At 43.0% G+C, this 27,500-nt stretch overlaps 1 protein-coding gene across 1 annotated transcript; it reads left to right on the plus strand.

Moving 5' to 3' along the window:
• Positions 1 to 2,079: 2,079 nt before the first annotated feature.
• On the plus strand, positions 2,080 to 27,500 carry LOC126284654 (mucin-2-like). The gene is made up of 4 exons (XM_049983759.1): positions 2,080 to 2,196; positions 13,872 to 14,001; positions 19,832 to 19,911; positions 24,751 to 27,500. The coding sequence occupies exons 2-4, from the start codon at positions 13,904 to 13,906 to the stop codon at positions 26,028 to 26,030; spliced, it is 1,458 nt and encodes a 485-aa protein (XP_049839716.1). The 5' UTR covers positions 2,080 to 2,196; positions 13,872 to 13,903; the 3' UTR covers positions 26,031 to 27,500.

Genomic DNA, 27,500 nt, shown 5'->3' on the forward strand with positions numbered 1-27,500 from the left:
CAACTGATCGAAGTGTTTCGGGGGTCACGTTCAGAATGTGTTGCGCAGTGCGTGCTTTCAGTGCAGCTAAGTTTGCAGTCGGAACACCAAGCACAACATCTTTCAGACAGCCCCACAGCCAGAAGTCACACGGACTAAGATCAAGTGATCGGGACTGCCAGGCTGTAGGGAAATGACGGCTGGTAATTTCCGAAATGGCGCTTCAGAAGCTGCTTAACTGCATTTGCAATGTGCGGAGGTGCGCCATCTTGCATAGAAATAATACCATCCACACATCCACGCTGTTAGACAGCTGAGATGACGTGGTTGCGAAAAAGACACTCACTGGTAAAGTGACGGTATAGGTAACAGGACCGGAAGCATCTGTCTCTACGAAAAAAATATGGCCCTATGATAAATGATGCAGTAAACCCGCAGCGCACAGTGACCTATACAGAATGAAGTGGTACTGGTTGATTTGCGTGTGGATTTTCCGTTGCCCATATTCTACAATTCTGTCTATTGAAATATCCCGTTAGATGGAAGTGGGCTTCATCTGTCCACAAAATCTTCCACGGCCAATCATTGTCCACTTCCATGGGAGCAAGAAGTTCTAACGTAAAGGGCCACTTGTTGACAGGTCAACAGGAAGCAACTCGTGCACATAGGTAATTCTGAATGGATAGCAAAGAACGATGTACCGTAGGATGTTACTGTCCGTGCTCACGGGTATGGTCAATGTTCGGACGTTCTCCGTCCATTACACATTTGTACACCACCACTCGTCTCCTCCTGCCTTGCTATGGCCACTACTTCCACTGATGTCGAATCAGTTCGTTTCCTCCCTCTACCTTGATTTCACAGTAAAATAACCCATGTTTTCGAATTTCCGAATCATTTCCTCCAGACCCAGTATCCGGAACTTTTGCAGACCGACGTGTGCACAGTCATCATTCTTGTAATACAGCTTTAGAGGCAGAGCGCGATCCATCATTGAGACAGTCATGGCGAACGCCGCAGACGCGAAAGGAGGGGGGGGGGGGGGGGGGGGGGGAAGTCGTGTACCCGGCATGTTTATACCAACTTCAATAGGTCGTGCACATGACAGGTGTTTTCCTTTAAGTGTGCTGAAATATACAGCACCATCCATTGATCAATTTTCACGCTATTTCTTTTCTTCTTCCTTACGTTTACCCCTTGTTCGATAATATTCCTTTGCAATTTGACGTCACTCTGACCAGTGGTGTTATTTCTATAGCGTTTTGAAAGTTTAACTTTAATTATAACTACAATGTATATCCTGCAACGGAAAAACGTCGCGTACCTGATGATTTTTAGTAAAGAACAAATCTGGTGGGAGTACTAATGATTTTCACAGAGATGACGGTGCTTCAATGTGATTTTCCAATAAAAAACTCTTACACAAACTAATATTGCCTGGTATTGCAGTAGGAGTTCAATAACTATCAGTGCTGTAGTCTCGTTGATGGCAAATATTTGTACTAGTTATATCAAAATGTCTGAGTACAAAGATAGATGTAGGCAGTACTGCCTTTTAATAAGTGATCTAAAGATAGCAATTTAATTCGTAAATAATAGATTTCAGCTATCAATCGTCCTTTTGAAATTTTATTGGCAGATCAAGATTTCAGCTAGAAACTAGTGATTCTCAGTGCACTATGATTTCTGATCAATGCATGTAATGCCTGTTGGTCGGGCTTCATCCACAGTTCATCGGATGAAGCCCGACCAACAGGCATTACATGCATTGATAAGAAATCATAGTGCACTGAGAACCACTAGTTTCTAGCTGAAATCTTGATCTGCCAATAAAATTTCAAAAGTACGACTGATAGTTGAAATCTATTATTTACAAGTCGATATAACAGTCGATGCCTGCAACAGCCTTCTGAATAGAAGGTAAACCGATGCAATTTAATTTGTTGAAACTAGTTATCCATACACAAATATTTGTCTACGCCACTGTTAGACACATGTCTGAACTCCTGTGGTGCTGTGCAGGCCTGGAAGGGCTCGTGGGCTCGCTGGCGGGCGGCGTGGTGGGGGCGGCGCTGCAGGGCGGCGGCGTCAACGTGTCGGCGCTGCTGCAGGCGTCGGGCCTGTCGGCCGTGCTGCTGCCCATCCTGGGTTCGACTCTGGGCGGCCTCATCGCCAACAAGCTGGCCGACGGCGAGAAGTACGCCGCTCACTACGGAGGTGAGTCTCTGGGTCCCTGGCCGCTGCTTGCCGTGTCACGGTACCAGGTGACTTCTACCGTCTAGACACCGCACACTATTCCAGACCGTCGAGTCACAAGAAAAACTAATGTCAATACCAAACACTCGTAACGGTTAAAGGCAGAAAAATCTTACAAATGGCCTTATGCTGTGTGCAGCAGCAGCTGAAGTAATCCTTAACTGACAAGTAAACAGCTTCCAGCTGTATATGGACATTTATTCACAGGAAAATGACCGGTTTCCATATATCAAATCACATCCTCGGGTGTATATTCTTCGCTATAGCAGTAATCACATAAGATGGGAAAGAGGGAGCTCAACCTTCTCTAAATAAAATGTTGTTACCAAAAATTTAGAGAAGGTTGAGTCCCCCACCTTCCCACCTTATGAGATTAATGTTTTAGGGAGGATGTGACTTGATATCACGAAACCGGTTGCGTTCCTGCAAATGTTGGTTCATATACAGTTGGAGGAGTTTATTTATCAAATATAGCCAGAAAAATCGTTAAACGATGGTGTAAAGTACGTAAAATCGAGATGATATACACTCCTGGAAATTGAAATAAGAACACCGTGAATTCATTGCCCCAGGAAGGGGAAACTTTATTGACACATTCCTGTGGTCAGATACATCACATGATCACACTGACAGAACCACAGGCACATAGACACAGGCAACAGAGCATGCACAATGTCGGCACTAGTACAGTGTATATCCACCTTTCGCAGCAATGCAGGCTGCTATTCTCCCATGGAGACGATCGTAGAGATGCTGGATGTAGTACTGTGGGACGGCTTGCCATGCCATTTCCACCTGGCGCCTCAGTTGGACCAGCGTTCGTGCTGGACGTGCAGACCGCGTGAGACGACGCTTCATCCAGTCCCAAACATTCTCAATGGGGGACAGATCCGGAGATCTTGCTGGCCAGGGTAGTTGACTTACACCTTCTAGAGCACGTTGGGTGGCACGGGATACATGAGGACGTGCATTGTCCTGTTGGAACAGCAAGTTCCCTTGCCGGGCTAGGAATGGTAGAACGATGGGTTCGATGACGGTTTGGATGTACCGTGCACTATTCAGTGTCCCCTCGACGATCACCAGAGGTGTACGGCCAGTGTAGGAGATCGCTCCCTACACCATGATGCCGGGTGTTGGCCCTGTGTGCCTCGGTCGTATGCAGTCCTGATTGTGGCGCTCACCTGCACGGCGCCAAACACGCATACGACCATCATTGGCACCAAGGCAGAAGCGACTCTCATCGCTGAAGTCGACACGTCTCCATTCGTCCCTCCATTCACGCCTGTCGCGACACCACTGGAGGCGGGCTGCACGATGTTGGGGTGTGAGCGGAAGACGGCCTAACGGTGTGTGGGACCATAGCCCAGCTTCATGGAGACGGTTGCGAATGGTCCTCGCCGATACCCCAGGAGCAACAGTGTCCCTAATTTGCTGGGAAGTGGCGGTGCGGTCCCCTACGGCACTGCGTAGGATCCTACGGGATTGGCGTGCATCCGTGCGTCGCTGCGGTCGGGTCCCATGTCGACGGGCACGTGCACCTTCCGCCGACCACTGGCGACAACATCGATGTACTGTGGAGACCTCACGCCCCACGTGTTGAGCAATTCGGCGGTACGTCCACCCGGCCTCCCGCATGCCCACTATACGCCCTCGCTCAAAGTCCGTCAACTGCACACACAGTTCACGTCCACGCTGTCTCGGCATGCTACCAGTGTTAAAGACTGCGATGGAGCTCGGTAAGCCACGGCAAACTGGCTGACACTGACGGCGGCGGTGCACAAATGCTGCGCAGCTAGCGCCATTCGACGGCCAACACCGCGGTTCCTGGTGTGTCCGCTGTGCCGTGCGTGTGATCATTGCTTGTACAGCCATCTCGCAGTGTCCGGAGCAAGTATGGTGGGACTGACACACCGGTGTCAATGTGTTCTTTTTTCCATTTCCAGGAGTGTAGATGAATGGCTGATACACAAACAGCTAGTTTTATTGTCACTATCAAGGTTATTTTGGTAAGTGGCACTAAAATATGTAGCTGTTGATTCACTACTTCTTAAATGAAACAAGCAATTAAAAAAAAATCGGTGGAGAAAGGTTATCCGAGAAAGAAGAACTGTGTGGTGTTGCATTTTATTTACTTATTTATGGACTGTGTTCGGTAAATCAAATATATGCCTCTGATCGGCACAGACTAGAGATACGTAAAAATCATAGTAAATACGTGCTTTCCTCTCGTGTAATATATTCAACTCTTCGAAAAAAAAGCAATCGTCTCTTCTATTTAAAATATTGTGTAGGACTTCCTCTTAGTAACTTGTAAAAATAAATTGCGTAGTCGTTGGAGCTAACCTGCGTAATATTAATAAAACTGCGATAGTATTTACTTGAGATTGGCCGAGCGGTTCTAGGCGCTACATTCTGGAACCGGTAGCAGTTTCAAATCCTGTCTCGGGCCTGGATGTGTGTGCTGTCCTTAGGTTAGTTAGGTTTAATTATTTCTAAGTTCTAGGGGACTGATGATCTCAGAAGTTAAGTCCCGTAGTGCTCAGAGCCATTTGAACCATTTTACCTGAGATAATATCTGACTCTGTAGAAATAAGAAATTCCAACTTGCGATAAACATATAGCTACTACAAATACTGCGAATCTGCGACATTAAGCAAACAACAATGTGGCTATCTTCCATAATAGAAAGTAACATAACTCCACTTAAAATTACGGACGAAACTTTGCAGGGCAATTTGCGTACGCCTCTCCAAGAAGCGATGGCCTTCGGCCTCTTTGCAGCTAGGGAGCAGCGGGAGGCAGAGCTCGGTCTTCAGACGCGTCATGTATTCTTCTGGTGAAGAAAGAAACAGAACACAATTTTTTGTAGTTGCAAAAGGCATATACATCTACTTTAAAACATACTAAATCTTGTTATAATGCACAGTGATTCGTCATCTTTTGTGGAATCGAGCGACACTACAGATGGGAAAGATTAGGAGAGAGAAAGTTGGAGGTTCCGTAATGTAGCAGTTGGGGATATAAGAAAAGGGACTTTTCATGTGGTGGAGTGTCTTGTCGAGATGAGTGGTGATCATGAGTGTCGGTGTGGGGTGGGAAGGGGGGTGCATTTGATCAGAGTAAACAGAAATGAAGTGGTGAACTTGTGCGATCCAGGATATGAAGAGGCAAGGTACAGGGAGAAGTAGCGAAAGAGGGAGGAATGTTTGTTATGGAGAGAGAAGAGTTAAAGTAGATAGATTTGATAAAAATCGCCGCAGGATCCATTGTCTCGGTAAGCAAGTCTGTTGCAAGTTTCGGTGGGAGAGGGTACTCGTTAAGTATTGGTGCAACGTTGTTATATGTGCGGCAGGTATCAGTATTGTAAATTAGAGTGGAAACAATCAGACTGGTGGAGTCTAATTTATGGATAGCAGCCCAGCCTCGGCAAATAGGTGAGGGAATGTGGTGAGATGTTAAAATAATCATGTGGAGGAAGGTAACGGATGTGGAAGGCGAAGCTGAGGCCGTGGTGTTCAAGGATTTAAAGTGAACGAACTTCAGTGATACGCACAACCAGGCCGCGCGATGTAGCCGTGCGGTCTGAGGCGCCTTGCCACTGTTCGCGCGGCTCCTCCTATCGGAGGATCGAGTGCTCGCTTAGTGTAAGTTAGTTTAAGTTAGATTAGGTAGTATTTAAGCCTAGAGACCGATGAACTCAGCAGTTTGGTCCCGCAGGAACTTATCACAAATTTCCTATTTCGCATATCCAAGTAACAACTGCGTAGGAGAGGATAGGACGGTTCAAGACTTTGTAGATATGGAAGATAGTGGAGATGTGCATTTCCCAAGTTATCATTTTTATGTATTTTGTGAAATTTCTGGTGGATCATTAGTAAATGAGGTACCACGTCCTTTGCTGCTGGAGGTATAGTTCGAGGTACTGGGATTTGAGAGGCGAAATAGATAATTTCATTTTGAAGTTAATTTGATTGTACCGAACAATATTTTCGGAAATGGGTTCCTTATCAAAAATTTATCTGCAAACTCACGTTTGGAAACCCTATAAGACCCTAACAGTGTAACAGGAATAGTGATACACACATAGAGGCTGTTTGAATATTGTTAAGTACAAATGAAGCGAACGAGTAGAGGTCAATGAAACAAACAAATAATCCTAAGAACATAGGGCCGAAAACCATCGGTTTTCCAGGTACAACGTATTACAACTGAGTTCTTGAACACCTTATAGCAGGATCTCCGAGGATCCAACCTGCCGACATGCGTTTCAGGAACAACATATTACCACAAGTGTTGCACATGACCACCGTTCATGTGAAGGCAGACTTTAGTACGTCTGCTCATTGATACCCCCAAACGTTCAAAAATCTCAGGCGTGTTCCGAATGCATTGGCAACTGTCTACAATCCTTTCCTGTACCTCGTCGACGCTATCAACAGTTGTAGAATGTATCAATTCTTTTAAATCCAAAAGAAAAAAGGAAAAGAAATCCAACGCGTTCAAGTCCGGGGATATGGGAGCCTATGGCACTGGCTCCCGAGCCACTACGCATACACTTGTTGTAGAAGCGCTGTTCGTCAGTGCTGGTGGAATGATGATAAATTCAAACGCACGCAGTTTATGACTTTGCAATTTACTCCTAATTTGCGGTATTCCGAAATAAACGTTTCCTTGTACATTAAATGCGTTAAAACGCTTGCATGCTTGTGTTTGTGAATACGCCGTGTAGGGTAAACCAGTCCTATGTCGATTAGGATTACCTGATTGTTTCATTCTCGTATACTAGCCCTCTCTGTATGTATAATAGTTAAATATCCTGAACAAATTATTTGTAAGTAAGAAGACTGATTAGGTCTACAACATTGACTTTTCTGGAGGCTCGAGGTTTATTGCGAAAAACTTACAAAACTGGCATCGGAAGAAGTATGTGTCTTTTGTGATCCATGAATCGATCAAATTTTGCACTTATTCATATGGCCGGAAGTGGTACTGCGAGTAATGTCTATAGAATACGGCGGATGGGGTTCAAGGTTTCCATGTATGTTTTGACGGGTTTTGAGACTTGGGGTCGTGCATTGTCATCCTACAAAATCATCTTTCCATCTCTACTTCTCTATTGTGGCCATTTGCCTTTCAGTGCTCTGGGCACTGCTTTCGATAACGGTCTGCTGTGATTGTTTACGTCCGCTTTAGTACCTTCTAACCCCTTCGCTCTTCCACCACCATGCCGTCTTCGACGTTCAGAAGCATCCTTCTTGAACCGTTGAAACCATTCTCTGTACGTTATTTCACTAATAGGTGTCTCACTGTAGATCGTACCAAGTATTTTATGAGTCTCAGCCCCAGATTTCTCCGTGTTAGAACAGAAAATTAAAATTTGAGAATTTGGTTCGTAATTTGACATATTCAATCGAGAATAACCTTATGATGCAATCAAAAATCGACTAATATTCTCATGGCGCTATGTTTACAAATGCCGAAGCTTTTTGTACGACAGTGAGACTAACCGTTTTCACCACAATTTTCTGCCACCGCCATCCATTGCAAAACGGCGGAAGCAAAATTTTAGCCCTAACATATAACTTCCAGTTTCGTTCATTATACGCTGACAGAAAAAAAATCACAACACCAAAAATAAGTAATGTTCAGTAATGAGTTTTCTGGGATACATTTGTGTAGGTAACATGTTTAAGTGATTAACACAGCAAGATCACAGGGTAATGTAAGCGCGAGTGTAGCCACTGTTGATGTAAAGTAGTGTTATATTAAGACCCAGTGCAATTGCCAGAATGTTGAATGCAAATATGCAAACCCGCAAACAATGTGTTCTGTAGGTGCCGGATATCAGTTTGTGGGATGCAGTTCCATGTGTGTGGCACATGGTCGGACAATATAGGGACGGTTATGGCAGTTTGCGTTCGATTGGACGCAGATATCGTAATCGAGCAAGCGAAGGCGAAATGACGACACTCCGTAGAGTACGTTCGGTTACAACAGTGGTATATGGACGAGCGTTATCCTGCCGGAAAACACCCTACGGAATGCTGTTGGTGAATTACATCACAACAGTGCGAATCAGCAGTCAGGGTGCATGGGACAACCAGAAGAGCGCGCCTGATGTCACAGGAAATCGCGCTACAGACCATAACTCCAGGTGTATGTCCAGTGTGTCCAGAATACAGACAGGTTGGTTGCAGGCCGAGAATTGGCCTCGTTTTAACCAACAGACGGTCATCACTGGCACCGAGGCAGAACCAGCTATCATCAGAAAACACAACGGACCTCCACCCAGCCTTCCAGTGAGCTCTCGCTTGACATTGTTGTCACAAATGGATGGTTTTTTGGGATCGGTGGAATGCACGCTTCAGGGCATCTGGCTCGGAGCTATCCTTGAAGTAACAGATTTGTAGCTGTTCGTTGCGTCACTGTGGTGCCAAATGCCGCTCAAACTGTTGCTACAGACGCAGTACGATGCATCAGAGACATACGCCGAACACGATGCTCTTCCCTCTAGGTAACGCCAGTGGCCGTCCGTAGCCTGGTCTTCTTAGGATCGTACATTCTCGTGTCCACCACTGCCGGCAATCATGTACAGTGGCTACATTACAGCCAAGTATTTTTTACAGTGTAACAGAAGGAAACTCCAGCTTCTCGTAGCCGCCGGCCGGAGTAGCCGAGCGGTTCTAGGAGCTACAGTCTGGAACCGAATCCTGCCTCGGGAATTGATGTGTGTGATGTCTTAGGTTAGTTAGGTTTCATTAGCTCTGAGTTCTAGGGGATTGATGACCTGAGATGTTAAGTCCCATAGTGCTCAGAGCCATTTTCTCGTAGCCCTATTACACGACCTCGTTCAAACTCAGTGAAGTGCTGGCAATGGCGTCTTTGTCGCCTTAAAGGCGTTCTGGACTAACACCAACTCACCAAGTCGAATCTCAAAGTCAGTTAACGCTCATGGCCGTTACAGCGTGTATTTAAAGCAAACGTGACTTGCATCCTGATTGTGGCAATACTAGCGCCATTTTAGGCGACTGGCGCGGACCTGAATAGACGTCGTATATCAGACGCAGAAACGCACCTATCAATAGCGTTAACTTAAACATCGAAAATCTAACATTAATCTATAGTGTTTGCACTATCAGCACTGTCGGTAGTCTGATTTAACTATCGATAGGCATATTGTTTATCACGTAGTTCTTCTTTAATTGGCACGAAAAATGGTCGGAGCCTATTACACCAAGGCCTCTAGTATTCAGGAGGAAAGTAGATTGCATGAAGATATTTAATCAACATCAAATATGGTGACGCCATAGCTAGTCTACGCTGTTCACATACGTGTGTTGTTAATAGACTGGCCGCTGTGGGGGAGGGGACGTGTGAGAGGAATTTTTCTTGTTTGTCTTCCAGTGACGACAACTTACTATCGTGCACAGCTCGCACCGATCAGGCGCTTGTGGTAAAAATTACACACGCAAATAACGTGGATTCATGATTATACATTATACAGATGGCCGTCTGCAAATGTGAAGGCGTACTTATTTGCACCACGGAATACAAATGTAAATAAAGCTCTTGTATTACAACGCAGCTAGTAGAGGAAAAAATGACTTTAAAATATTTGCTAAGCGTTTTAGATCGCATTGAATAATGTATTTTACAATAAATGCGATTTTTATCGTTATTAATTAAACAAACTCACTCTTGTACTCTTCTGTTATTGAGTCATCACTATACTTACACGTGTTTTCAGTTGTATGTAATGTATGTAATGTATGAGGCGCTTCGTAAACACAAAACATCGACGCCGTCCTCACGCCCCTTTATTACTTCTGTTTTTTTAGAACCATAAACATGTTACATTTGTTGGCTGCCTGCATTCTGTTCGATTAGGGGAACTTGTTCGTTCATGGACGCATCAGCATCCGCAAAACTGAATATAGAAAAAAGGTAACTGTCGAGTGTGTTTATTTAAATGGTGACTGGACATAATCATTAAATGATATGGCTGTGTTTTCATGATATCTGTTTTCATATCATTGCAATGCATATTTATAAGTAATTCGGGCGAAATGTGAATGTTTCAATAGATGTGAGACAAAACTAATCTCTTCTTGCCAAGAGGTGAGTGTGAATGTCCGGTAAAGTTTTTCCAAAAGTTCCTAATCCTGTATCCATTTCTAAAGCTCTTGCTCGCTAATGCTGAAACCCCTTGTTAAAACTTGTAGAGCAAATGAATTATCTCATCATTATTTTCATCTTTATTTTAATTTTTTCGAGTTTACAGCATTCTCCCACATGATAAATAATTTTTCAAGCGTCACGAAAAAAATGCTGCCCCTAAAGCTACTTGCTCTTCAGGGTATCGTAGGAGGTGGCCTCAATGTGCCAACAGAATATAAACATTCAGGGAATACGACCAATACAAGAGACCACTTGAAAAGAAAGCGTTGTGAAAAGCTAGAGTATCGTGGATTAGTAATAGAATTCAAAGGCAAGAGAATAGCTTGTGTGCTATATCAAGTGCAAGAGATGCAACCAAAAAAATCTAGAAACTTTATAAAAAATATTTACACGGTAATCAGTTCAAAAGTCAAAAAGGAAGTTGATTATCTTGACGTGGCTCTGAGCACTATGGGACTTAACTTCTGAGGTCATTAGTTCCCTGGAACTTAGAACTACTTAAACCTAACTAACCTAAGGACATCACACACATCCATGCCCGAGGCTGGATTCGAGCCTTCGACCGCAGCGGTAGCGCGGTACCAGATTGCAGCGCCTAGAACCGCTCGACCACCATTGCCGGCTCCAATATCCTCATGCACAAATGATCGTTGTCGATACGCTGCCATCTAGACCATCTGACCATCAAGGTTCGAAAAAAACTGTTCATGCCTTAGACAGCAGTTGCCAGATAAATCCTCATTTAACTGTTCACTGTTCCTATTACTGTATAAGGAGTGTTCTGGGTTGGTTCATAAGAGCTATGTTTACAAGTTGATGCGATTAGCCTTTTTTTTAACAAAAAAATATGCATTTTATTGACGCCATTTCATAAGCACCAGAAGCTTTAATTCTGTTCCGATTTGCTAACAGAATTGGAAGCACTTCCGAATAAATCGCACACCAGAGCACGTTGTTTATTTGCTCGGACGATAACGACACAGTAATTGAAACCTCATGACTAGCTGATTTTGATATCCAGTGTTAATTTTGGTTTAGATGGTGTCGGGGCTCGTCTTTGTTTCTCAGTTGCTGCTCTCTTATCGTACAAACTTGAACTACATATCCAAAGTGTAGATTTTGCGTGGACCGCTGTAAATGACGCGCGGAAGGAACAATATTTCGAGAAAGACTGAAACCATTTTTTGAGTGTTACAAAGAACATACGGATAAGAAACGCAAATGAAGGCGTATTGGTGTCGACTTAACCGTTTTACAATGGACAAAAAATTAGTTTCACCCACAATAAAAGGGACAGAAGTTGCAAGTCATCTCAACGCTAAAGCTATCACACATGTAAGTAACATTTTTAAAAAGTTTTCTTCTTTAATTTGTGAACGCCATGCTGAGTTTCGGTTGATTCTTGTAATCGGTACGTGTTGGAGAAGTAGAGTCGGTATAGCTTGTAAAGTTTTTCTTGGTAGCTTCCCTTCCCCCACCCTCCTCCCGCCCGCGCCCCATCTCCTCTCACTTGTCGATAGAAATCTGAAGCCGCCATCTCATTTGTGTTCTGTTTGCGGATAATGCCATCCGTAATAAAACATTGGATAATTGTGTTAAAATAGGCTTCATTTATTACCTTATTCATTACTACAAATAAACGCGACATTTGAACGTGCGTGTCTCTATAATGGGCTTTCCAAAACATTGTTACCTCCGCGCGTTATTTATAGCACACCGCAAAGGTTACATTTGAAAGCTGCATTTGAAGTCGGTACGATAACAGAGTAAGTGAGAAACGAAAGCGAAGCCCAACACTGTGTGAACAAAAATTAATACGGCATAGCAAAATCAGGTATTCATGGACTTTCTGAAGTGGCAACAACAACAATCTTAGGGGAGTCATACTCCACTGCTTCCTTAATTATACCTCTTATACGAGGTATTTCTGCAAAGTGTTCAGACTTGGAGAGCACCTTAACAATTAATGAAGCACAAAGAGTTCTGGATTCCTTTATCAAATCAGTCCAAAAAGACTTGAGAGCATTTGATACACGGACTGTTAATACGCTTGCGACATTATTAGATCCTAGATTTTAAAAAACTTAGTTCCAGGACAGTTCAAGGACCTGACAACGCTGCACAACTACTTCGGAAAGAGTATGCTACTATTATAGCATCAACACCAAGAGCAGAACCGCCGGCCGTTGGGGCCGTGCGTTTCTGGGCGCTTCAGTCTGGAACCGCGTGACCGCTACGGTCGCAGGTTCGAATCCTGCCTCGGGCATGGATGTGTGTGATGTCCTTAGGTTAGTTAGGTTTAAGTAGTTCTAAGTTCTAGGGGACTGATGACCGCAGATGTTAAGTCAAATAGTGCTCAGAGCCATTTGAACCATTTTACCTGAGATAATATCTGACTCTGTAGAAATAAGAAATTCCAACTTGCGATAAACATATAGCTACTACAAATATCGTGAATCTGCGACATTAAGCAAACAACCATTTGAACCAAGAGCAGAACCTGAATCAGAACCATCTATGAACCGTGCTAATACGTCTACTGATACATCTACCAGTTCGAAATCGGATGATCTACTATTTTTGCTCAATCAGCAGTAGCGTAATGTCGGTGTCGTTAAATTAGTCAAGTATTCTTAGAGTAACGTACGTCAGATTTCTGAAAAATAGCATTTGCGCGTTATGTCCACTAAATATTTATGCTGTCTAGCGACTTCAGTTCCTGATGTCATCAGTCCCCTAGAACTTGTAACTACTTAAACCAAACTAACCTAAGGACATCACATTCGTCCATGCCCGATGCAGGATTCGAACCAGCGACCACAGTGGTCGCGCAGTTCCAGACTGAAGCGCCTAGAACCGCTCGGCCACACGAGACGGCGAGGATTTTCTCCAAGGCAAGAGAAATAATTAATAAAAAACGCAACAGACTAAATAAAAACGTTTTTACTTTACATAAAACAAATTTTGCATATCTTGTAATGTTGTATTTTAAACAATAAAATATTCTTAAAAAATTTTTTCATTTTAAACACCTGCCCAAAACAATTGAAGGTTAATCGAGACATCGATCGTTTTTAATAACAGTACGATTTCGTATGTGTAAACTATCGATGTTTAAGTAACGCTACCTATCAACTTTAGTTTATGTCGCACAACTCTTTCTTGGTGATGCGATTTTTGTTTTGTAGGGCGTGCAAACAAAGCCAAACTTCGACATTTTCTCAAAGGAAATTCCGCACTGACTGTATGAATGATTTTTATTAAATCTGCGACCGGATTCACAGTTAAGTGGTGCGATTTAATAAAAATCATTTATACAGTCAGCGCGGAATTTCCTTTGGAAAAAAATATGCAATTTTTGTTCTGTCAGTGTATTGTTCACATCCTAAGAATTACAAACAAGTCGTCCATGTTTCCGGGTGTCTGCTAATTATGTGGTGTGTGTTGCTTGTCGTCAGACAAACACGACGACGACGACGGTGTGACGGCGATGTGGGGCGGCATCGGCCCCGACGGCCGGCCATCCGTGGGCAGCGTGCTGGCCAGGAACGGCGCAGGACCCGCCGCCAAGCAGGGGACCATCCTGCTGTAAGTCAAAGCTCCGGGCCTCTCTCACACGTCACGAGCCTTGCAGCAGCCTTCTCCAGGCACCCCTGCACTTACAGCTCTGTAAAACGTAGGCCGCCGGAATAGCGAAAAATAACAAGCGATCAGAGAAAAAGCGCAGGTCGTTCCCGTTTTCTAGAGGGATCATCACACAGGTGAACTACGAGGGCTGTCCAGAAAGTAAGTTACGATAGGTCGCGAAATGGAAACGACTATGAAAATCCGATAAAGCTTTGCAAAGATGTGTTGGGCAGTGTCTCTAGTATGACTCTACGTAGAAGTACGTCGCTCTTTTAATTCCTGAACTCTTAGTGAGCGCATAAAGATGTTATAGACAATAGTGTCTCCCGCCAATTACGAGGGCCTGGTGAGAATTTTCCCCTGATGCTATGCAACCAACATTACATAACTGTCGTGCGGTTTCTTCTTGAAGACATTTCTCAGCCTCATTCTGCAGGGGCAATGAAGATGTTCCTGCGTCGTTTCAATTGGAAATGTTTGGTTGCCCACAATACAGCCCGTAATCGTCTCCCACTGAGTTTCATCTCTGCTCAATCGAACCGCTGGCTATGAAGACAACATTTTGGCACAGACAACGAGCTTTATGCCAGCGTAGAGAATTGGCGGAAAGCACTGGCGACTGCCTTCTATCATGAGGGTATTGGAAAGTTGGTACAACGCTACGACGAATGTCTGAGTCAGAACGGCGACTACGTAGAGAAGTAGCTGAAAGGTGTGGCTAACTGTTACAAATGAAACATTTCTGATTTTCACTGTGATTTTCATTTCGCGATTAATCACAACTTACTTTCTGGACAGCCGTCGTATAAGCATATATCGCTGACGTCAGTCTATTGTACAGAATTGTCTTTAGTCATTATTCTTCTGATTGGGTTGATGCAGCCTACACCCATATCCTGAGAGCACATTTAGGTTTCAGGCTGTTTAATTACGATACAAAGAATTTATCGACCGAAAATATCCCGTTCTAAATTCTCGTCAATTGCTTCGTCTACAACTCGATCTGTCACTTTCATCAGATAAAGACATCTTCGTATTTTTATCAAGCATACCATAACCCGTAATTACTGTATAATGATCCCAATGTTACTCAGGCAATTATTTAATGCTGATATTTTATTAAATTTCAACTCACAAAAAGGGCTTTTAGTACGAGAAATTATTGTGCTTTAGTTGCCACGCTCATGAAACAAATTTCAATGACCGTGCACCATCTTGTTCCTCAGTCTTGTTTTAGAACTTAGTAACCGATCGTTTAAAACTTACACCCACTATTAATGTGAAATTAGGATTACCTGACAATCGTGTATAAAAGGAGCTGTAATGAGAGAGAGAATCAGATGCGCCAGCAGTCGCAGCATGTTGACATTACCTGAAAAGGCGCTTTTAGTGAAGCTGTATTATCAGAATGGGGAAAGTGCTAGTTCAGCGTTACGATCCTATCGTCATAGGAAAGGGATTCGAACGGTTAAAGGTCCGTTGGCAAATGCAGCTGTGGCGAGATTGATTTCGAAGTTCGAAGTCACGGGTTATTTAGACGATAGATCCCATAGTGGCCGACCGAGCACAAGGCGTAATGCTGCTGAGACAGTTCACGAAGAAATGGATACTGTAGCGGGTTCGTCTATGCACAGGGGAGTCAGCGCTCGTGCAGTCGCACGTCGCAACGGCATTCCATACACTACTGTTTGGTTGGCACTTAGGCGTACCCTCCGATGCTACCCGTACAAAATCCATGGGCATCATGAACTGTTACCTGGCGATTTAGTGAAGCGGAGGGCATTTGCGGTGTGGGCGCTTCAAAAGATGACGATTGGTTGAGTAACGTGTTGTGGACGGACGAAGCTCATTTCACTCTCCGAGGGTCTGTCAACGCCCACAACTGCAGAATTTGGGCTACCAAAAATCCTAGAACTGTCGTGGAAACTCCATTGCACGACGAGAAAGTCACGGTATGGGTTCGATTTACCACATCTACCGTTATCGGGCCTTTTTTCTTCGAGGAAATGCATGATTCTTGTTTTGTAACTGCTACCGTGACGGGTGAGAGGTACGCCGATACGTTACAGAGTCGCATCATCCCCAACCTGGCTGATAAACACCTGATGGAACGTACGATGTTTATGCAGGATGGCGCTCCATCCCATGTTGCTAGACGCGTGAAAGATCTCTTGCGCGCGTCGTTTGATGATGATCGTGTGCTCAGCAGCCACTTTCGTCATGCTTGGCCTCCCAGGTTGCCAGGCCTCAGTCCGTGTGATTATTGGCTTTGGGGCTACCTGAAGTCGCAATTGTATAGTGGTCGACCGACATCTCTAGGGATGCTGAAAGACAACATCCGACGTCAATGCCTCGCCATAACTCCGGACGTGCTTTACAGTGCTGTTCACAACATTATTCCTCGACTACAGCTGTTGTTGAGGAATGATGGTGGACATATTGAGCATTTCCAGTAAAGAACATCATCTTTGCTTTGCCTTACTTTATTATGCTAATTGTTGCTATTCTGATGAGATAAAGAGCCATCTGTCGGACATTTTTGGAACTTTTGTATTTTTTTGGTTCTAATAAAACCTCATGTTATTCCAAGCATGTGTGTCAATTTGTACCTCTCTATCTACATTATTCCGTGATTTATTCAGTTTACAAATTTATACTGACTTTTTGATGTCCCAAAAAATACCTACAAACTTAATGAAATTTTATGACTTTAGGGACAGGTTCATTATACAGAAATAAATAAAAGATGTCTAGTAAACAAGGGCTCTAAAATACACAGGCCTACGTTTTGAGGTATGAGGACTTACTCATCTTCAACACTATGAAACACATCTCTTCTGCTACAAGGTCTTTGCTTTAAATATTTTGGGAGGAGGAAGTATTGATCAAAACAAGAAAAAGACTCCAGAAAATATGGTTTAAAAATCCATACTTTATGAGTTTCGAGCACATGTTCACCTTCGCTAGTGCGAAACACATTTTTCCTGAACAGGTGCTCATAGTTGTCAAGGTATACATTTTAGACGGCCCATATTTGCTAGACAATTCGTCTTGCTTTGGTCCATGCTGCCTTCTCCAAAAGCCGGCCGTGGTTGGCCGTGCGGATCTAGGCGCTGCACTCTGGAACCGCGGGACTGCTACGGTCGCAGGTTCGAATCCTGCCTCGGGCATGGATGTGTGTGGTGCCCTTAGGTTAGTTAGGTTTAAGAAGTTCTAAGTTATAGGGGACTGATGACCTAAGATGTTAAGTCCCATAGTGCTCAGAGCCATTTGAACCTCCTCCAAAATATTTGAAAAGCGGTGAGCTTTCAGTATAAGAAATGGTTTCATAGTATCGTAGACGAACAAGTGCACATCTCTCTCAAAGTATGCACTTTGGAGTCCTTGTCCACTAGAGAATTTTTCTTCTTTAGGTGTAAGGAACATGTCTGTGACGTTTGTGGTTGTTTTTTTGGGACACCCCATGGGCGATTCAATAGTCCCTACCGATGGCTTCGTGCTATCCGCAATTTTCTCAATTACCACGCGTGAGATCTTCATATCCTCTCGCTCGCTACATGAAAACTACGGAAAAACGAATAGTACGTTTTTGTACGAACTTTAATATAATTAAATTTTGTACTGGGATACATTTTCGGTGGAGGCCACGGTTTTCTACTTATTCAAGAAAAACGCTTTTGAAGGTCCCGTTTGTTGGTTTTTCTTGAATAATTCTTCAATAATTGGAAATCTATGATCTCTAGCGGAAACGTATGCCAACTGAAAATTTATCTCAATTAAATCTCGGACAACAAGGTCCCGTTCTATTTTTCTGTATCACTGATAGTTTGTGCATGGCGAGAACAAGAATATTAAAATCTTATTCGTGGTACTTGAAAAGGGACTGTGGGTTACATAAAACATTTTGTTGTTATTTATAGGCAGTACAGATATGAAGGATTTCTTTGAAGGATGTTCCAAAGGTTGTACAGCTTTGCTCAGTCTAAAAAGTAATTCGTTTTAGGTAACACTATGCGGATATTCAATTGAAAAAGTCATCTCATTATATTACGAAATAGTGAGAAACCTTTATAGGTGTCTATGAACGACTTTCCCATACAAATCATCGCTCAGGCAGATTATTTTATGGAACAGAGTCCACCAGGAACTCTAATCGCGAAAAGAGTATACCTCGATTTCAACAATGGCGAACTAGTATCGTTTTTGGGGAATGTTTTCTGAGTTCAACACTGTCATCCACTGTATAGTGTCTTTCCTTCTTTCAGCAACATGTCCCGGACTAGTTACCTATTTGCAGTAAGTGCCAAATAGACTGCGTTCCTAGACCCATGTTACCGTGTGAAGAGGCTTCGTTTTTGCGGTAAACAGTGCATTGATCCACTCGGAACCATAATCGAAAAAAAAGTAATATTCTACATTTCGAATTGTATGCCGTTCTGCAGTGAGAAATTCGATCATAAATATTGCCTGATACCCGACAATCTCGTTTTTTTTTTTTCGCTAAACGACAGCGCAATACTGCATGAAATGCCTTCGTGACGTCAAAGAACTCGGCATCGACCAAATTGGCGATTTCTACGGTGATCTGGACGATCAGAGCGAGCTTTGATTCGGACATCTTTGTTTCCGAAATCCATGTTGAGTCTTATAGACTCCTGTTGTCCAAAAACGTGATAATTCGTAATCAGAACACTTGCTCCATGTGACATTAATGTTATAGGGCCAAAATTGTGTGCATTTGTCCTCAGACCCTTCTTGTAAACGGAAATTTCCTGCGTTTTTTCCAATTTCTAGATATTCATGCATGCTGCAGCGACCTAAACTGCAGCTATAAGGGGAGCAAGTTTTCTCACAGAAAGTTACATGTAGCTCATCTAGTGCAGATGGCCATTACAAAATTCGTAAGATGTTTGAAGGGAGGGACCGTTTTACGATCTTCGGCAGTGAAACAGTTTCTTAAGACTAAATTCAGTACTCTGACATTCTCTCTGTCATCTTCCATTTCTTTGACAGTATGATCACTGAGTGAGTGAGTAGGTGATTTCGATACATTTACTGATTTTACTTAATTCAAAATTTCTTTGAATTATTTGTCAGATCAGTTGGCCGAAGCTTACTTTCAAAGTCGTAGAACGCTTCTCTCACTGCTCTCCTTCTGGTCGTTTTCGCTACCTTCCGATTTCGTTCGTCTGCTAGATTTTGACCTCTTTTAAATTTATGATGGAGCTCTCCTTACGTAGTAGTTTTATAACATGGCTGTTGAACCACAATGGGTCTTACCCAACCCTTGAAAGCTTGATAAGGCTTACTGAAAGTCATCTTTCAATTTTATTCAGCTATGCTTCACATCTTCATTGCCAGCACTGAATATTTGGTGTTGAGTACTCAGATACTCTGCAACTTGTATCTTGTCACTCTGGCTAAGCAAGAATATCTCCTTTAATAGCCCTTATGACACCTTTAGTCCTAGGTGCTACCACCGCCTTATGATCATTGATGTCCCTTAGTTCGTCGGCTGGAGTGGTCGAGCGGTTCTAGGCCCTACAGTCTGGAACCGCGGTGCCGCTACGGTCGTAGGTTCGAATCATGCCTCTGGCATGGATGTGTGTGATGTCCTTAGGTTGGTTAGGTTTAAGTAATTCTAAGTTCTAGGGAACTGATGACCTCAGAAGTTAAGTGTCATAGTGCTCAGAGCCATTTGATCCCTTTTTTTTTGTCCCTTAGTTCGTTGTTTCCAAGTTTACATGTCAGTGACAAAGTTTTTTTTTGTTTTTTTGTTTTTTGTTGACAGGCCTCCCGCTTACGTGCTGAGCTTCAGCAAGAGACCTGGGCTCTACGCCAGCGGAATTATGTCGGGCTACAGGCGACCCAGTAAGTATGAGTCTTCTCGGTCTAGAGAGTCAAATGCTACTCGTACAGATATCGCTAATATAGTAAAGCAACGGAACTCGGCTAAGTATTAATAAAGGTTCTCTACTCTCAAATAATTTTGAAATTAAGGTAAAAGTACTGTTGAATTCAGAACAGCAGAAATAATACTTTTTTATGATGATGAAATCAACATAATGAAGCCCAACAGAGTTACTAAAATGGAAGAAACAATAGTCAATGCAACATAAGCTTTCACTGGCTGTCGGAAAATGGTCCATCATATAGAAAAAATTATGTCATTCAGTCCTATACAAGGCTTCATTAACGATAATACCATATCGAGGAAAGAAAATACGTACTATTCAAAATTCCTGGGTGTCCCAAAACATGAAGAAAAATCTCTTACATCTCCAAAAACAGGTTAATTAACATTTCTCCTATGTAATTGGTGATTTTTATGTGAAAACATTAAAAAATTACACAACGTTCTATACTTCCAGTTCCTCACATCACGTAAGATTCTTTCCTGGGGCAGTACCACACACAGATACAATATCTCCACTGCACAGAAACGTCCTGTAACGGTAAAACCTAGTGCCCACACTTGAACTCTATGTAGGCAACTGTTTAAACAATTATGCGTACTAACAACAGCCTGACAGTACATTTACTCTCTTATAAAAGTTGTTGGTAAGAATCACGCACTGTCTGAAAATAATAGAGCCATTAATAAGTATTTCACCAGTATCAAAAATAGCCACTACTGTCGACAACTTAACCTAACTCTTGGAAAGAAAGGAGCATTTCTGTTTGATAATTCCTTCTCCGGAACAAATGAATTTCTGAATAAATAGTACCTGTATGATTGTGATACATTTATGAAGTTTTGTTTCGTGTTATGCTTAAAAAATCAGTTATGTAAATGACCAGCTTTCATACAGAAAGCGTATCGTATTTGTAAACCTTCTGATAACTTTATCGCAAACATGACCTACAGGACACGAAAAAGAACCTAAACTAAAGGAATCAAGTAACTTTATTGCTGTTATCTGTTGCCATTCTGAGCAACTGCCATTTGAAGAGTACTAAACGGCTGACAACTAGGTCCCTTCAGTCCACTACGAATATCTGGAGGGATTTCCTCGGCTGTGTTTTTCGTTCCTATTCAAAAGATCTTCCCAAAAAGTGACTTACATCTAACAACGATAACGGTATTGCATCGCCTTTCACGCTCTTTCTATTCAGACTTAGGTTCCCTTAAAGTATTTTATTTTTGTCAAGCTCCGGGGGAACATGAGAGACAGAAACAACCTGGCCATACAAAAAGTAACTGCACAATTCACAAAATTACAATAAAAATTTAAAAATTTGAAAGAAAAGACAAAATTAAACATTAAAGACAAAATTTGCGAAAGAAAATCCAATTAATGAAGATTTTGACAATGATCTACTGTCAGAAAACTCTGTACAGAACAAAAATCCTTTGAACTTAGGATCAAAAGTTACGGGTTGTCAGTAATATTTATGTAAAGGCAGTTTACACATGTGCAAGTCATTTTTCTTATATATGCGCTGAGTAACTGCTGTTGTGTCTTTGGAACGAATCTATTTTCCTTACCACAAATCTCATGCGATAATCTATGTTCACGAATGACCGAGCTAAAAATCCCGAGCGGCATGCACGGAGCCCGTCAGTTAACACGGCAGTACATTATAACTACCCTTTCCAGGCTTAAGAACATCCGTAATAAACGCGCAGACTTTCCCAAAAATAGAGTATCATGTTAAGTGAAATGAAGCAACGTATAAAAGTTTGTGCATTGTAATATGAGTGACAGCGGAGATTGTTCTTGTTGTGAAGACAGCAGCATTCAGACGCTGCACGAGATTCTGAATGTAATTCATTCAAGAAAGCTTCTCATGTATCTTTAGTTCCAAGAATATAAAATGCTTTACTTCACTGGGATTTCAACAAACATCCAATAGTAAAAGACAAATTTCGCAAGTGTCCCCTGCCGCAAACCGTATGCACGGAGTTTTGTTCTCTTAAGCGACAGTCTACTTGTTGTGAGCCATAGGTTGTTTTTGCCCTCACATCCGCTTCCGAGTACTTTACATTACGTTTCTCGCTTCACACAGTAACAATTTTTCACCTGCAGACAGAAAACTATCTGTCATATTACCTGTCACATCACTGATCTACACACATCAAAAAAAGTTTTGTAGCACCCGGTTCTACGAACTCCTGAGGATAGACGTTGACTGTGGATATTGTATCACAGAGACAGTCCCGTTTTCTGTACAGAGATGTCACTAAACCCGCAGAAAGATGCAAACAACCATGCATGAGCAGCGCCTATTAGGCGAAGGAGGTCCAACAGCCGATCAATTCCAGTCATTCCACCAGGAAAGAGGTACACGACTCGGGTTGTCTGTGTTCAACCACGCCTAGACGGTCTACACCGCGGTTTGATCACATCCGCTTTGTTACTTTGTGCCAAGGAAGGGCTCTCAAGAAGGGAAGGGGAGTGAACCAAAGCGATACACAAAGACATAAACTGTCGATTTCATTCCTCGCTCAGGCTGCCCGAAGGCTACTACCGCACTGAATGACCGCTGCCTTATGATTATGTCTGGGACGAACCCGTACAGCAACGCCACCACGTTGAATAATGCTTTTCGTGCAGCCACCGGATGTCGTGTTACGACTCAAACTGTGCACAGTACAGTCTAGGGCGCTGCAGTCACGGACTGTGCGGCTGGTCCCGGCGGAGATTCGAGTCCTTCCTCGGGCATGGGTATGTGTGTTTGTCCTTAGGATAATTTAGGTTAAGTAGTGTGTAAGCTTAGGGGCTGATGACCTTAGCGGTTAAGTCCCATAAGATTTCACACACATTTTAACATTTGAGCTGTGCACAGTAGGCTGCATGATGTGCAACTTCACTACCGACCTCAATGGCGAGGCCCATCTTTGCAACCACGACACCATGCAACGCGGTACAGATGGGCCCCCATAACAGGCCAAATGGCCCGCTAAGGATTGGGATCACGTTCTCTTCACCAATGAGTGTCGCATATGCCTTCAACCAGACAACCGTCGGAAACGTGTTTGGAGGCAACCCGGTCAGGCTGAACGCCTTAACACACTATCCAGCGAGTGCAGCAAGGTGGAGGTTCCCTGCTGTTTTGGGGAGGCATTATGTGGGGCGGACGTACGTCGCTGGTGGTCATGGAAAGTGCCGTAACGGCTGTACGATAGATGAATGCTATCCTCCGACGGATAGTGCAACAATATTGGCAGCATATTGGCGAAGCATACGTCTTCATGGATGACAATTATCGCCTCCATTGTGCACATCTTGTGAATGACTTCCTTCAGGATAATGACCTCGCTCGACTACAGTGGCCGGGCATGTTTTCCAGATGTGGACCCTATCGAACATGCCTGGGATAGATTGAAAACCTGTTTATGGAAGACACAACCACTCTGAGCGATCTACGGCGAATCGTCGCTGAAGGGTGGCATAATCATGACCAACAGTGCCTTGATGAACTTGTGGATAGTGTGCCACGACGAATGCAGGCATGCATCAATGCAAGAGGATTTGCTACAGGGTAATAGAGGTACCGGCGTGTACAGCAATATGGACCACCATCTCTGAAGGTCTCGCTGTATGGTGGTACAACATGCATTGTATGGTCTTCGTGAGAAACAAAAAGGGCGGAAATGATGTTTATGCTGATCTCTATTCCAGTTTTCTGTACAGGTTCCGGAACTCTCGGAACTGAGGTGACGCAAAACTTTTTTTCGTGTGTGTATATTACGGAAAGCAGTGGACCTTGAACAGAACCCAGTGTCACTCTCTCTTCTAGGCTTAAGTACTCCGTTCTAGAATTAATGTCTTTTGAAACCCTACATGCAAATACGTTCTCTATTTGAGAACACTGAAAACAACTTTTGCTTCCTCTGTGTTAGTTATAAAACGAACCAGCCGTCTCCCTAATTCTGTAATGTCCATGCAGATGTAGAATATGGTCCACTTAACGACAGTTTTATTTTCCATCAAAGAAGAGTCGATCTGTCATCATTTGACTCTGCAAGTGACTGAAACATAAAAGGTTAAATTCTGTTTACTGCTGACCGCGCTTCACAAATCCAAACTTTGAGTCTCACAACATATTGTATTTGCCTAAATGTGCTACCACTCCCTTGCACGTTGCCCTCTATAGAATCGTTGAAAACCAGGAAATCATCCTTTTCAAAAAATGGCTCTGAGCAATATGGGACTTAAGTATTTAAGTCCCCTAGAACTGAGAACTACTTAAACCTAACTAACCTAAGGACATCACACACATCCATGCCCGAAGCAGGAATCGAATCTGCGACCGTAGCGGTCGCGTGGTCCAGACTGTAGCGCCTAGAACCGCTCGGCCACCCCGGCGGGTCATCTTTTTCACAAGATGGTTATGATAAAGATTATTTTAAACTTTCTGGTAGCTGATTGAACCTTAAGTACACATTTCACATGGGACTCAGTACAGTATTAATGTGCAGTGGATTAATTATAGTTCAGCTGAATAACTGGATGATTACACTTTCTAAATCAGTCTTCTATGATACTGTTGACATGCTTAGCTTCAGATGTTAACGGAAATGTGATTTTTAATGAATGTATCTCTCAATGGCATTTGACAGTTCTTGAAACGGGACAGCATAATTTATCAGATATCACACAAATGAGCTGACAATGAACATGTGACGTACTAATCATTTACTTCCTGATATCGTTAATGATGTGAGACAGTAATATCCAAGAATATGTTTATTGTTTTTTATAGCAACCAGCTCTCCACCAACGACGACGACCACTACCATAAAGCCAGCCAACAGGCATCCTGGAGCAGTTTCGGCACTGGAGGAGTATTTCTCAACCCTCACCGTCTCACCACCAGAGGAGAGTTCCACAACATCACCTGACGATGGCCAGTACTCCACTGCTGAAATTATCCATTCCACCAGCACAGCACCATCGGTAACGAAGCCAAAAGTAGATAAAACGTCAACAGCGCCACACACAACGACAAAAACAACGACAACAACAACAACAACGACCACCACGACAAAGACTCTAAAGCCGTCAACGCAGCCGGCAACACTGAAACCGAAGACGACAACACAGAAGCCAACTGTGCCTCTACTTCCCAGCCACAACTACGAGCATGAGTCAACCGTGACACCAACACCGAAGCCAACTTGGCCTCTACACCCTGACCACATTTATCATCATAAGTTAACAACAACGACAACACCGAAACCAACTCGGCCTTCACGCCCTGAACAAACCTACCATAATGAATCAAAAATGACAACAACCCCGAAACCAATTTGGCCATCACGTCCCGACTACAATAATCATCATGAGCCGACAACGACTACAACTTGGGCTCTGCATCCCGACGACAACTATCACCATGAGTCAACAACGACGAGTGACCAGAACCATCATTATGAGTCAACAACGATGACAGTGCCAAAACCAACTCGACCTGCGCAACTTGATCACAACTACCACAATAAGCCAACAATGACAACAACGCCGAAGTCAACTTTGCCTCCACGCCCCGATTACAACTATCACCATGAGCCAACAACCATGAGGCCGTATCCTAATTACTACGAGACCCACCGTCCTCCAGCTGCTCAAACCAGACCTACATCTACCACTTCAGTCCCTTTCGATGAGGAGTATGAAGACTACGACCATGATGATGACGATGACTACAAGTACCCAGGCGACAGTGATGATTACTACAGGTATCCAGTTAGGGATCCAGAGGCCAGACCATATCAACACTACTCAAGAAGTGGAGAGGAGCCAGGTGATTCACTTGGTACAGAGTACACTGGAGAGCTGTCCAGTAGCAAAGACCAATGGGCCCATCCTCTGACACACCAATCTCGTCACCACATTAATGGTGCTCCGAATAGATCGACCACAGAGTGGCCTTACTACGTCGCTAGTACTCCTAAGAGGCACCGTGAAGCACTGCCATCCGGCTCTAGGTGGCCACCCCAACCAGGACGGTTTCTAGAGGACATTTACCCTGACAAGGAATGAGATGTTATTATAGCGAAGTAATTTTACAGTACATGTATAAACACAAGATATTGTACCATTGTGGCTTCAGTTTTTTTGTACATTAATAGTTACCAAAATATAGAGTATAAAATATTTTTACCAATAACTAAGGCGCTCGAGATGAGTTACACACGATTAATTGCACAAGTTAATATATCAAAATTTTATGGAACTTTTGAAAATATCTAAACTATGACAACAAATTGAGCTATTTTCTGACAGTGCCTGATACTCGTCTTTATTTACCGATATCTTGAAGGAAGTTTGTATGTTTAATGAAAATACTTGTATATTTCAATGACATTTGAGAGCTTCTGGAACGGTCAGAGTATAACGATGTGGCACTTCACATTACAGAGTTTCTAATACGTACTGTGATCTCGACCCATATGTAGTTGGTTCCTATCCTGGCGGTGGAAGAAAATTGGCAATTCCTGATAATCTGAATACGAGCCAATGCACTGGGTTTTATCTTGAAGACGATCCGTACGTTGGATGGGAAGAAGTTCCACTATTTACCGAGTGGAGTAGGCGTTGTTTCGCGCCCTCTCTTTGCTCCCCCATCGTCATCAGCAACGCAAACACGATGCTGGATTTCGTACTCTCTATCATAACCATTCTAGTGATCGCTTATAGTAAAGGTACAGAATTTGCATTCTGACATGGAAAGGTGTCATTGTGCTTGAAATTAGAAATTCCAACGGCAGATGGATAATTCTTCGGGTCGTCCAGCTAGCAGTTTCATACAATATAACGATTCTGCTACATTCAGTGAAATATTTCACACAAAGAGGAGGGGAGTAGGTAACGTTAGACTAGAAGATGTACAGCACAGTATCGTAAAGAAGCAAACATCTGACTGTCTGAGAGTCGGTTGAGACCCGGCTCTTGCCGTTTTAACAGTTCACGTTTTGTTCTACAAAAAGTTGCAAAAATGTATTTAAATACTCATCAAGTGCTATTAAAATGTCTAGCTTCATTTAAACAATCGTAGTTTCTTTAATATTACAGTGAACATAATAATCACAAATATTGACCACTCAGAAAGATAGTCACCTATTTCCTTGCTATCATATTAAATACAGTTTTCTTCGATCCCTCCAGTGGTCGCGGGAATAAATGACGTTAATATGACAACTGAGTCACACTTTACAGGGATGAATAAAAAGGTAGTGCAATTTCTCCTCACCGTTGTGCGAGTCCACTTTAAAGTAATACTAAAGTGCTCCAGCGTCTAGAGCTCCTTATCAGATTTTTTGGATTGTATTTATAACATGATACAAATTTACAGTAACGGTGATATGCTCGAGTACTGTAGAAACATTTGTCTCAAGAGAGAGCTCCAAGTAATACACTTCACATCTGTTTGTGATATAATATTATGTACTGTATAATTTATGTAACCATCTAATTTATTAAAATCCTTATTGACACTTGTGAAATGTTACA

This window comes from Schistocerca gregaria, chromosome 8 (genome assembly GCF_023897955.1).
Source record: "Schistocerca gregaria isolate iqSchGreg1 chromosome 8, iqSchGreg1.2, whole genome shotgun sequence".
Lineage (NCBI taxonomy): Eukaryota > Metazoa > Arthropoda > Insecta > Orthoptera > Acrididae > Schistocerca > Schistocerca gregaria.

Excerpts from the sequence above, each read along its gene's own strand:
- LOC126284654 (XM_049983759.1), top strand. The coding sequence starts at position 13,904 with ATGTGGGGCGGCATCGGCCCCGACGGCCGGCCATCCGTGGGCAGCGTG. Across the intron at positions 14,002-19,831 it reads AAGCAGGGGACCATCCTGCT|GCCTCCCGCTTACGTGCTGA; the intron begins GTAAGTCAAAGC and ends TTTTGTTGACAG. Across the intron at positions 19,912-24,750 it reads GTCGGGCTACAGGCGACCCA|CAACCAGCTCTCCACCAACG; the intron begins GTAAGTATGAGT and ends TGTTTTTTATAG.